The sequence below is a fragment of the Solanum verrucosum genome, unplaced genomic scaffold, assembly GCF_900185275.1.
Source record: "Solanum verrucosum unplaced genomic scaffold, falcon-dt-bn FXZP01000250.1, whole genome shotgun sequence".
NCBI lineage: Eukaryota > Viridiplantae > Streptophyta > Magnoliopsida > Solanales > Solanaceae > Solanum > Solanum verrucosum.
Window position 1 is genome coordinate 663,154 of NW_026020422.1, and position 13,128 is coordinate 676,281.

Here is a 13,128-nt window from a genome sequence, read left to right on the forward strand (position 1 = left end):
GAAACTCCCACAGAAACTATATTACTTTATTTTATGAGTACAATTGAGTTTGTTATTGCATTTTCTTTAACGAACTAAGTTGTTTTCTACTGTTTTAAAAGCTTTCTATATATTGCATGTGTTTTATTGCTTTATATTGAGTTAAGTTATTCAGGAGTTGAGTAAAGTCAAGGTAAGTGTTTCTTTCAGATTCTTTTTAAGCTTAAGTTATGTTTAGCATTCCAACTCGAATACTCGTACATTCAATGTACTGATGTCAGTTAGCCTGCATCTTATTATGATGCAGACGCAGGTAACCAGGATCAGCATTCAGCGCCTCGTTGATCCAGTTGAGCACTCAGTTGGTGAGCCTCCTAACTTTCCAGTGGATCCTTTTTATTGCTTTCAGTATTTTAGTTCATTAAGATGTCGTGGGTCTTGTCCCGACGTCCATCTCAGTAGTTTAGAGGCTTCATAGACAGAGTTAGTGATGTTAGTTCATGAGTCTTTACTTTTCCTTTTCAGTTAAGTTGAGACTTGAGTTGCCACTTTGGCAGTGAATGTTATTATAATACATTCTAAGTTATATTTTGAGCAGTTCAATTTACTTGTTTTAAAGTATTTATTTTGAGTAAAGTCTTCCGCTGAGTAAGTAAGCCAGACCAAGGGTTTGCTTTGGCCCATCAATGGTTCTCGAGTGCTGGCTACACCCAGGGTGTAGGCTCGGGGCGTGACAAACTAATATACAACTCATTAAGAAAGTGATTCATATATACCCTTACCGTTATACAAATGACTCACATATATCATTACAGTTAAAAAATGAGCTCACATATACCCTTCATCTGATGGAAGTGAAAAAATTAGTTTTAGAATTATTATTTTTACTTTAAATTGTTTAAAAAATCATGTAGGGGTATATATATGATTCTTCTAGAAAAGTTCAAGGTATATTTTAATATTTTTCATTCAAAAATTAATTTTTGACTTCTTTTATTACCATTAGTCAAGTTTCTTATTCTTTATTTTCTTTCATTCTTTAGTATAAAAATTTAAAACTATTTTTTTGTCGCTATTTTATAATTTAGTTTTTGTATTTGTAAGAATAAAATAAAAAAATGGGGCATCTATAATAAATTTTACAAGAAAATTAGTTAAACATAAAAAAATTTGACCATCAAAATAATAAATTTAAATTAGTTGTTGAAACAAAAAATTAAAAAAAATTACGTGTGAGGAGGATCAAATATACTTATATGGATTATATTTTTTTCAAAAAGATAATTAAAAAATTAAATTAAAATTAATTTTCACTTCTATTAGAAGAAACGAGTATATGTGAGTCATTTATATAACAATAGAAGTATATATGAACCACTTTAATAACGATGATATATCAGTTCTTAATAACAAAATTGAGAGTTATATCAAACCCTTTTCATTTATTAAAATAATAAAATAAATCGATCAAACGTCCCGGTAGGGAAGAGAAAGGAAGTTGGGCGAGTTGACCCGAGTGGACTCACTCTCTGGATTGGGTTTGTCTCTCTCCACCATTCTATCAAAACCTCAGCTCCTTCATTTTTCCTGCCCTCTCTTTGGAGCAGAGGGAAATTTTCTCTCTCTCTCTATATCCCAACACTCAATAACACAAAACTTTGACAAACAATACCACAAATGTCTTACTCTGTCTTTCAAACCGCTCAAATCATGCCCATAAATACCCAACTGCTCCCTACTTCCACTAAACCCTTATTGCCGGCCATAGTTATCCGGCGACCAGTTCTAGGGGTCGGCCGGAAGCTCCGTAAAATTAACGTAATTAGGGCATCGACTTCCCCGGTGATCGACGGCGATGCCATTGCCGGTTTGGAGCGGTGCTTTCAAGCTTCACCGTCGGTTGATTCTCCATCATCGTCCTCTTCCTCCGCTACGAATATGTTCGCCCCTGTAATGAAAGGGGGAAAATATGGTGCTTTTGGTGCAGTTACGTTGGAGAAATCGAAACTTGATATGACCCAGAAACATACCCAGTCTAGCCCCGAGGTTTGTGCATCACTACTTTTTCTACGAATTCATTTTTTTTCCTCAGTATTTTGAAGGGGAAAAGGTGAACAAATAATTGACTTTACCAGCTTTATCCTTCGTTCATACTAATTCTTTTCTTTTATTTTTTTTGCTTTTCTTCAGTGAAATTTGTCTACTGAAATTGTGGTCTCGTTATAGTTGTATATTCCTAGAAACTTCCATTTCTCCACTATATTGTAAGTTGTCAATAATTTTGGAATGAACGGCCCTGAAAATAATGAAATGGATATTGATGATAAATCTTATGCTGACCCATATAGCTTGGGATTGAGATGTAGTGCTGCTGTGTTTTGTGGTATGCTATTTATATTTGATATCTAGCTGGAGTTTATCCCAAAGTTGGATAAAATATACATGGTGATGTAGTTAAGATAGTCCAACATCAAATATTTGACATCAATTTCTACTTTCTAATCTGTTGTAACTTGTAAGGATATCAGCTTCAGAGGTTTCCGCTCATGTATTGTGTTTGGTACCTAACTTTTACTAATCACTAGTGTCATTAAAAGTCATCGTTTTGTGGTTTAAAGCGATGAAGTGATGCAAAGCAAGGGTCTATTGCTTTACGGGTGAAGCCACGAACTTCAGAGAAGGGTGCTTCAAATAATCTCACAAAGAGATCCCAACATGAAGTGATCTGTCCTGTGAGTCTCAACGTTGGGGAGTTGATTTTAGTAACAACGTTGTTGTTTATTGGATGTTGAAATTAGTTATTTTAATTGCAATTGGACTATTATAGAACTAAATTTATTTGTATTTAGTACTTGTTCTTATTTCGTAAATTGTGCGCTTAACTTCTAAGAGTGTGCTTTCACTTCTCGCTTTTGGCTTCAAGTCCCACAGACTTTGTCGCTTTTTGTGCTTTCATTTTAAAAAACACTGCTAATCACTGAAGCTGAAAAACAGCATTGATGGTGTCCGGTGTTGAGAAAGCCCCCATGTAGTAATCAAAGTAGAGTTAGAGGTTTTGTTTGAGTAGAGTTTTAGTCAAAACTGTGAGATTGTCTGTAGGAACATTATTTTATCTGTAGGAACATCATTTTTCATCTCTTATTATCATTGGAGCACCATAAGCCCTTTTAAGGTATGTCTAGTTCTCTTCACAGATGATCATATATCAAAATCTGATTGTCGTGAAGCTGGGCCATGCGAACGGAACTGAAACTGTTGTTGTATTCTTATCTAGTTTCATCTTGGTATTTGTTTGTGGTTTTCCTTCAGATGTGTTGCTAAAAAAGAATTGAGGTGTAAACACGTTGCTTTCGCTATATAATAAATTATGTAACTGAGCAAAATGTGTTTGTTTCATTGCTACTTTTTCTTTAGGAATGAAGAGTCTTGCAGTGTGAGTTTCCTGGTGTTGCTTGCTTACTTATAAATTAGAGGTGGCTTCCGGGAAAGTTAAAATTTTTGTTTCTATATGTGCTTTCTGCAAAAGAATAAGGAGCTAAGAGTTAAAAAAGACTGATCAGATATAATTAACTACAAGTGAAAATATGCGTCCAATATACTTGAATCTGACGTTGATTAAAGCATCTTAGATGTGTCTTATGTAGTTTGGTTCTAATGCATCTCCTTTGTCAAAATGAACTTGTCAAAAAGTTAATGTGCTTCGCACCCAAGGTGTGACCTACTGATCAATGAAGTGTGTTAAGAATCCGGAGGTCTCAGATTCAAATCCTAGGAGACGAAAAAAGAGTAGGTTATTTCTTTTCATTTGTCCTAGCCTTAGTGGAAAGAGTTACTTGGTACCTGTTGCTGGTGGTAGGTTCTGGAATTAATCGAGGTGTGCGAAAGCTGGCCGGACACCACAGCTATAGAAAAAAAAAGTAATGTGCTTCAACTGGCCAAGATTGTGTGAATTTGGTATGTGCTTGCTTTATATGATGAGAAAATATTCCACCTATGTTTGAGAACCTTGTTCTCTGTTTATTTCCTGATCAACTTTTGTGGTAGACTTAGTGGTACAATCTGGCAACTCTTTGGGTGTTGAAAAAATTGGCTAATGTCGTGCAAAATCATAGCTTTCAACCGGAGGAGGAGGTGGAAATATGGGAAAGAATTTAAATCATGGTGGTGGTGATGGAGGTGACGATGATGGTGATGATGATGATTACTTTGATGACTTTGATGATGGTGATGAGGGAGATGAGGGTGGATTATTTAGGAGAAGAATGATACTACAAGAGGTAAGAGGCTTCTGAAGATGAAAATGGTTTCTGTTAACTCATGGAATAAATTTACAGCATTATTATATCTCTCATAATTTCTCAATAATATTTTCAGTTGTTTGATCGGAAATTTGTTGATGCCGTGCTAAATGAGTGGCAGAAGACAATGATGGATTTACCAGCTGGGCTTCGACAAGCCTATGAAATGGCAAGTTACTTTATTTAATGTAGTTATGTAGTTGCATTGTTATATGTCTAACTTTAGTCGTACTTCTAATCCAGGGTTTAGTTAGCTCTGCACAAATGGTGAAATTTCTTGCCATTAATGCCAGACCGACAACAGCTAGATTTATTTCCCGGTCACTTCCTCAAGGATTATCAAGGGCATTCATTGGCAGGTAAATACAACACTACACTACCACATTACTCAGAACACTTAGACAGGGCAAAAGTTCTGGAGAAAAGCCTTTCTACTATTTAATGTTTGTATGATAGCTGGTTTTGGAGAAATTACTTCGCTAATCAAAGCCTTATTCTCTCTGTGTAGCTTTTTTTTAAATGGTAAGCCTTATTGATGTAAAAACTAGCACTAAGAAGTGTTGTAATTACATCCATAAGGAAGGGGGAAGGGGAAAAGACGATTGAAACCCCAGAAAAACAAAAATATGATGAAGTGCAATAGGGGTTCGGCATCATCTATGCTCCACTTTACACCAAAAAAGAAATGAGAAGTATACATTCGGATTTTGATTATCAGTACAGAGCTGTTGTTTCCTTCAAAATGTCTTCGATTTCCTTCCTTCAAAATGCACCACCAAATGCATGCACATATGGAGTCCAAGTCTTCTTCAGTTTCTTAGATAAGCCCTTTTTGTGTCGGCATAGTAACAGATCAGCAGGTGAATTAGGCATCACTCATTTCAGGTTCAAAACATTGATGCCAAATCTGAGAAGTGAAAGGACTATGCAAAAAAATGTTTGTTTGATTCTGATTCTCCTCCACATAGAAAGCATTTGCTGACTAGTTGTATGCTCCTCTTTTGCAAGTTGTCTTGAGTTAGATAAAGCTTCTCTGATCTAGTCATGTAAAGCACATTACTTCCACTGGTGCCTTTAGAGTTCCAAACCTTGTTCCATGACCCATAAGTTTCTTGGCTGGCTTCTTTTACTGGCATGCAGTAACACAACTTCACTGAATTGGAACCATCTCTCTGCTGCCCCTCCAAAATTAAATTTTCACTGTTTAAATCTGGAACTGAGGAAAGAAGAACAAAAAAGTCAGTAACTCTGCCCATATCCCAGTCGTTAAGGTTTTTTCTGAAGATGATATTCTGACCGTTGCCTTCTTTATTTTGTGCTACACTGAGACTGTTGTCCACTGCTAAATGTATTTAGAAATCTTAGGGTTGTAGCCTATAAAGTTTTACTGTGAGGTTGCAAAGAAGTTTGTGTTTGGGGTTTCATTGAAGGAGGGGGGAGGGAAGGGGGATCTTGTCCTTTTCTTCCAAAAGCTTGAAAGATTTGAGCCAGGATGCTAATCTGCTGAGGCATTTGTTAACAGAACATGGGCAACTCGTCTATTTATGACTCAACCCAAGTTCAAGCTCAAACTCAGTTTATGCTCAATTTTTAGATGAGTTGAGCTTGAAAAACCTCAGTTGGCTCTTTTTCTTTTTTGCTTTTTGGAGGAGTTGGTTCATTTATTTTCAAACAAAAATATATTTAGCCTCTTTTGCCTTTTTATTTTCACATCTCAAGAGCAGCGTGCAGTGTGCAGCCACATGCCCTCTAATCAATTTCTCTTGGTTTCTTTAGTTTCCATGCTCCCATCTTCGCATATTAAAACAAGAATGTCCCAATCATTTGCTTGCGGCATCTCTAACTATTCGGGACTGTGGCAAAAATGACAACTTTCAAACGTTTGTATATAGGACTAGAGGACAAAGGCGGGGATAAGAAGTTGTATAGGCTAGCCAAGGCGAGAGAGAGGAAGGCTCTAGACTTGGACCAAGTGAAATGCATTAAAGATGAGGAAGCCAACATATTGGTTGAAGAGACTTGGGTAAGGCAGATCGGAGCACTTGCCAATCGTGATGGAGCTGCAGTAGGGGTCAACACTTAATTCGTTTTTATATTCCTCGGTGATGGATGAACTGACGTGTTATAATAAAGGTGAGGTGCCATGATGTATGTTATTTGCAAGCTACATAGTACCAATTGACGAGACTCGCACCAGATTTAGTGCTAGGCTGGAGGTTTGGAGAAAAACCCTGGAGTCTAAAAAATTTAAGTTGAGCAGGACCAGGACCAAAACTGATTACTTGAAGTGCAATTTTGGTGAAGTACCGTGTGAGGTTGGCATGGAAGTGGGGATTGGCACATTGGCCATTCCCCATCTTGGGTCTTTAATTCAAGGAAAAGGGTAGTTTGATGATGATGTCGCACATTGTATTGGTGGGAATGGACAAAACAGAAACTTGCCTCCGGAGTCCTCTGGGACAAGAATGTACCACTAAAACCTAAAGATAAGTTCTACTGAGTGGTGATTAAGCTGACTACGTTGTATGAGGCAGAGTGTTAGTCAATTAAGAACTCATGTTCAGGGGATAAGAAGTGGAAATGAGGATGTTGGGTGGATATGTGGACATTTCTAAAAGAGATAAGACTAGGAATGAAGATACCCGAGACGAGGTGGGAATAGTCTTTGTGGTGGACAAGATGAGGGAAGCGAGACTGAGATGGTTCAGGCATGTGAAGAGAAGATGCCCAGATGCCCTGTGAGGAGCCTCATTGTGAGAGGTTGGCACTGGTGGGTTTAAGGAGAGGTAGAGGTTGGCCAACGAGGTATTGGGTAGAGGTGATTAGATAGACATGTCACATCTTTAACAAACTGAGGACATGACCTTAGATAAGAGAATATGGAGGTTGCGGATTAGGATAGAAAGTTAGTAGGTAGTGAGCGTTGTCTCACTTTCCTGTGGGATAGGTTTGGTGGTAGCAGGGTTCACAGAAGCATTTAGCGGAAAAAAGATACAAATCCCTGCTTCACGCTTTAAGTGAATCGCTCGCTTCATTGAAGTGAGCGCACACAATGTTTTTTTAAGAACCAAAATAAATAGAGACAATATAGTTATGTAGTTGCATTGTTATATGTCTAACTTTAGTCGTCTTCTCTACTTCTGTGTGTTCTTTTCCATATTGCTTTGATATGCGTTACTTCAGCTGAGGGTCTTTCAAAACCACTCTCTATCTCTACGAGGTAGGGAAAAGGTTTGCGTATCCCACCTGTGGGATTGCACTGGGTATATTGTTGTTGTTGTTATCTGTGAACATGGCAGGAGTGAATCCATTTTAATGAAGTTCTGCCATTTGCAATCTCAACACTTACACTGAGCAGTGGGAGTCCCACTCTTCTCCACCAGGATTGCTTCTGTTTCAAAAAACTTCTAATAACTGAACAATTTTCTTCTCCTTGATTATTGTTGTTGAATTTATGGGGAATTAATGATGCCAAATTTGGTTCAACCATTTGCTATTTATTGTGTGAAAGGGAAAGAAAAGGGAGAAGAATAGACATCTGCGCAAGAACTGAGCTCTTTTTTTTATAATTTTTTTTTAAAAACGGGGGTCGGGGAAGCGGAAATGTGAGAGGGGATAACAAGATGGGAATCGAATCCTCACCAACAAAGTGAAAGTTCAGGTGGCCAACCAATTGAGCTGCTAAGATTCTCCATGCAGAAAGTGAGCTTGGAAAAGATCTCAGGAAAATAATTGCTTGAGACAAGCTTTAGCTTTATATGCCAAGCTGTTTGGGTTATAGCAGAAGCAAGTCTGAACATCCAAAAACCTCACCCTTCTCACCCTTAATTTTGGTACATTCAAGGGAGTTCTTTGGCACCTCCATGTTTTTGATATGCTGGTAGTGAATAAATCTTTTCTTTCTATAAATGTCTTAGCCATTAGAGGCAGGTGGAGGATAGTCCCAGCAAGCATTTGGTGGACAATATGGAAGGAGAGGAATGCTAGGTGTTTTGAGAGCATAGAGAACAGTATGCAACAGATTAAGCTTAATTGCATCTTGCTACTGTGTTTTTGGTGTAATCAGTTACTTTTAAATGATCCTGTCTCTATCATTGATGTTTTAGACTCATTATAGACATAGGATCATAGAATCATAGATGTAGGTAGTACTTTGTGTGAGAAATATTGAAAAAGAATATTATTGAATTGTTGTTGTTGTTTACATTATTACATTGAGACCCTATTTATAGACTCTAGAATACAATCCTATACCAAGTAGGATACTATTTAGTATTCCTATTTCTATTTCTATTTCTATTTCTATTCCTATTCCTATTCTAATACGATTGTATAAACCTATTCCTATTCTAATAGGATTGTATAAACCTATTCCTATTCTAACACTCCCCCTCAAGCTAGTGCATACAATTCATGTACCTAGCTTGTTACAAATGTAATTAATACGAGGACCGATGAGAGGGGCTTGGTGAGATCTTTCTAATTTTGCGGTGACTTTCTTGTTTAAGTTTCTTCCCTTGAATATGGGGTTCATGCATGCATCATTAGTCTTACTTTTGTTAACATAATCATTGGCCAGACGGGCAACATATATGGGTGCCACCCTCCGGCAGCGGAAGCTCTTTAATTCTCTACCAAGTTCGTAGAGGCTCTGATACCATGTGAGAAATATTGAAAAAGAATATTATTGAATTGTTGTTGTTGTTTACATTATTACATTGAGACCCTATTTATAGACTCTAGAATACAATCCTATACCAAGTAGGATACTATTTAGTATTCCTATTTCTATTTCTATTTCTATTCCTATTCCTATTCTGATACGATTGTATAAACCTATTCCTATTCTAATAGGATTGTATAAACCTATTCCTATTCTAACACTTTGTAAATATGGGGCTGCTACAACTCTTGTAAGATTCAGATTCTAACATATATAGAAAAAGTTACCAGTTTCAAAAAAAATAAAAATAAATGTCTTAGCCATTCAAAAAGTTATTATGCAGATTTAGATTGATGCTTCTAATTGCCTGATTTTCTATGAATATGTAACACAGGATGATTGCAGATCCGGCATTTTTATACAAGCTGCTTCTAGAGCAAGCCAGTACAATTGGTTGCTCAGTTTGGTGGGAGATCAAAAACCGTAAGGAGAGGTATACTTATCAGTTCAAGGAAATAAAACTCATTAAAAAGTGCATGCAGGATATTAAATAAACACTTTTTTTTGTCTAGGATAAAGCAGGAATGGGATCTTGCCCTTCTTAATGTGCTTACTGTAACGGCTTGCAATGCTATTGTTGTTTGGTCACTTGCTCCTTGTCGTTCATATGGAAACACATTCCAGTTTGATTTGCAAAACACATTACAGAAGCTTCCAAACAATGTCTTTGAAAAGAGCTATCCACTAAGAGAATTCAACTTGCAGAAGAGGATTCAGTCCTTTTTCTGTAAGGCTGCAGAGCACTGTTTGGTTGGTCTCACTACAGGAGCTTTCCAAGGGGCTGTATCGAATCTTGTTGTCACTAAAAAGGAGGGAAGGTAGATATTGGTTGGCATACTTGGCAATTCATTTTCCCATTTAATTTTATATAAAGGTAAAAATACACTGATTAACACCTTATGTTCTTGTCTAAATCTCTTTTGCTACTACTCTTTGCTAGGTTGTCGGTGACAATACCATCTGTGAGCAGTAATGCACTTGGTTATGGTGCCTTCCTTGGTCTTTATGCAAACCTGCGTTATCAGCTCTTGTGTGGATTTGACAGAGCTGTAGTTAACCACTTTGATGTTATTGGAGTGGCTCTCTTCTTCAGCACTGCCCTGAGGTATACTGTCAGTAAATGAATGGTGGTAGCATATGCAAGTTCTTTTTTCTTCTTTTTTCAGCAAGTGCGAACTTCATTCATCAACTACAGTTCACATTTAGTAGTACATGTAAGCTTACTAGTTTTTTAAATGGCGGTAGCATATGCAAGTTCTTTTTAGAAAGAATAGGATTCTTTTTGCAGCCTTAACACAAATGAATAATGATAAAAGGAAAAAGGACATGATATAATTTTGAGTGGAAAAAATAGGAGTGTGCTCCATGCAGGAACAGCTAGTCTAAATTTGCTTCTTTGGTTTTCTGGAAAAGAATTAATGCTTTAGGACCTACAATAAGCAGTTGCTGTAGAAGTGCAATGCCCTTTTTGATTCACGTTTATTGTGTTTGTTGATTCTTCCGATAGTGCTTAAATGCAGTCTGAACCATCTTAGTGTGTTAAACTAGATTAGCATTGGTTATAGAAAAGTATTTTCTGTCATCCTAAGTACTGAAGGTTAGAAGGATGCAATGCTTTAGAATTAAGAGGGTTAATTTTGGTGCTCATTGGATTTGATTTTTTCTGCTTAATAATCAGTCAAATGTATGCAGGGTCTTGAATGTTCAAGTAGGAGAGACATCAAGACTAGCATGGCTCGGTGTGGAGGTGGATCCTCTGGCCCATTCAGATGATGTCTTGAAGGCTTACAGTAGACCCACTGAGGGTCTTGATCAGCCTTCTTCAAAATGGTTCTTATCCAAGAATGCCATAGTTTCCGGGCTTGGGCTTCTTGGGATCAAACAGGGGCAGACTGACTCAGCTTCTGAGGGGGAAACACCAGCACCGGCTCGGAGAAAAAGAATAGTCAGGAAAAAAGTAACAAATCAAGCCTAGGTGGTTGACAAAAGCAGTCATCAATCACTGTTCAATTTTGCAGCCTGAGAATTTAATAAGCATTGAGTGTTTGATTGAAAGCACAAAATGAAGACGGCTTAGATGCAAGTCTGGTCATGAGCATTGCCATGTCCACTACAGCAGAAGATGATTAACTGTACTAGGATGATGAGGAAGCTCTTTTCTCAAATTCTTGCCTTCGTTTCCAAATCTTCATGAATCACTGATTTGCGTGAGATTACTTTGGCTTTCAGGAAAATATGCGAGGCTGAACTTTTAAAATGAATTCCATAGTTAGGACTAGTTATATTGTTGCAATCCTCTTACAGTCTGCTTTTAGTATATCTATTTCTTATCTCTGTTGCCTCTTTTGATGTTTTTGGCTGAGATGCCCAGCTTAAACCATAATACTTGTTTGCTCAATTGAAGCTAGTCCCACATTTTTTGTTCTCTTCAATATCTTATAAACCTCATCATGATAAATCAATCAAGAACTTGTGTTAGAGGGAATACCATATCATTATTTGAAAATTACATAAAACATATTATAAATCACAATAATTAACAATTTAAAAGACATATAAACAATAGGCCTAACCCATCAATGGCCCCCTAAAGTTGACACAATGTTTCACTTAGACATCTTAATCAGACGATGTTCATTTAGACATCTCATGTAGGATCTCGTTGTGACACTTATTTTAATATCAGCAAAAATATATAATGTGTGTGTGTTACACTCGCGAATGACATGTAAAGTGACGAATTAAACGATGACATTTGTCATTTGTGTCAAAAGTGATTTTTAAATAATTAATTTTGAGAAAAAAGAAAAATTGACCAGTAAATTAATGACAAATAAAAATTGACCAATAAATTAATGACACATGACCCAGATAATTACAAAATAGAATAAAATTTAAATCAATAAAAGAAACACCCCCACCCCACCCCTCCATCGTCTTCTCCAAATAGCCCCAGATCTCCAAATATACTCATATTAGGGAACTTATCCGCGCTTCACGCGGTTAAAAAGATGAAGATGTCAATAATTTTATGAAAATGTAGTATGGATAGAAGAAATATTTATAATACACATATACATATATCTAGACGTATAAGTGATTTCATAAAGAGAAATGTTTGGTCAATAATTATGTGACTTCCAACAAAGTTATAAGTTGTTACTTTGGACAAAGAAAAATTATAAACTTTAGGATAATCAAAAAATCGTAGAAAATATATAAAAAAAAAATTATGAAGAGAATGTAAATAAATAAATAATGCAACATCATTCTTATGATCTTAATTATTAAGAAAAAGAAGAAAAAAATGTGAAATTAATGCACAAATTTTTGAACTCTAATGTGATCATTTCTAAAAGTCTTACAATGTCTTTATTTATAGACATTTAGATTTTTACGATAAAGAATAAAATGAATGCAAAAATTGTAATTAGCTTTTTATTATTATAATAATACTAACAATATTTTTGGCCAAAGAGAGGTGTCGATTTTATTAATTCATTATTATTGTCTTTCATCTTATTTTTCATCATTATCTAAATAATATTCATATTTTTAATTTTGCCTCTTATCCTTTATTGTAGTATTTGTTTTATATTTTATTAATTTTTTCTGCCTTTTCTCTTTTCCTTCTTCTATCCTACTTAATAGTAACTTTTTATAGTAACAAAAACACATCTTTCTTAAAATCTTAATCATAAGAAGTATAAATGGTTCCTTGTATTGTAAAAAATATCATAATTTTTTTTATTTCAATATTTGATATATATTCAAATTTTCTAATCTATCAATAATAGTGTTTGAACCTTGATAATAATTAGCATAAGATAAAGTTACAGTAATAAATTTTTGCCTAACAAAGTACAAACAAAATGCTTTTACATTCCAAGCTTAAGAAATTACATAGAAAGAACACAATGCACATACCTTCATCAGGATCTTAATCATAAGAAAATAAATAATATTGATGAATTAATGCACAACATCTAAGAGTCCTCTTTATTGAGTCTACCTATACTATAATAACAAAACATGGAAAACACGACTTCCAATATGAAATAAAAAGGATAATCGTGAGTAGGAGTTTCATGAAATAAGAAATTATGATTTTATATGGACACAATAGAG

General features: G+C 35.7%; 1 protein-coding gene across 1 annotated transcript; it reads left to right on the top strand.

Moving 5' to 3' along the window:
- Window positions 1-1,472: 1,472 nt before the first annotated feature.
- LOC125807190 (protein RETICULATA-RELATED 1, chloroplastic-like) lies at window positions 1,473-11,432 on the top strand. Its single transcript, XM_049486920.1, has 8 exons — window positions 1,473-2,025; window positions 4,092-4,256; window positions 4,354-4,446; window positions 4,521-4,636; window positions 9,335-9,433; window positions 9,513-9,818; window positions 9,941-10,105; window positions 10,693-11,432. Exons 1-8 carry the CDS (start codon window positions 1,657-1,659, stop codon window positions 10,973-10,975), a joined length of 1,596 nt encoding a protein of 531 aa, XP_049342877.1. The 5' UTR covers window positions 1,473-1,656; the 3' UTR covers window positions 10,976-11,432.
- The last annotated feature ends 1,696 nt before the right edge of the window (window positions 11,433-13,128 follow it).

Excerpts from the sequence above, each read along its gene's own strand:
- LOC125807190 (XM_049486920.1), top strand. The coding sequence starts at position 1,657 with ATGTCTTACTCTGTCTTTCAAACCGCTCAAATCATGCCCATAAATACC. Across the intron at positions 4,447-4,520 it reads TTCGACAAGCCTATGAAATG|GGTTTAGTTAGCTCTGCACA; the intron begins GCAAGTTACTTT and ends CTTCTAATCCAG. Across the intron at positions 9,819-9,940 it reads GTCACTAAAAAGGAGGGAAG|GTTGTCGGTGACAATACCAT; the intron begins GTAGATATTGGT and ends ACTCTTTGCTAG.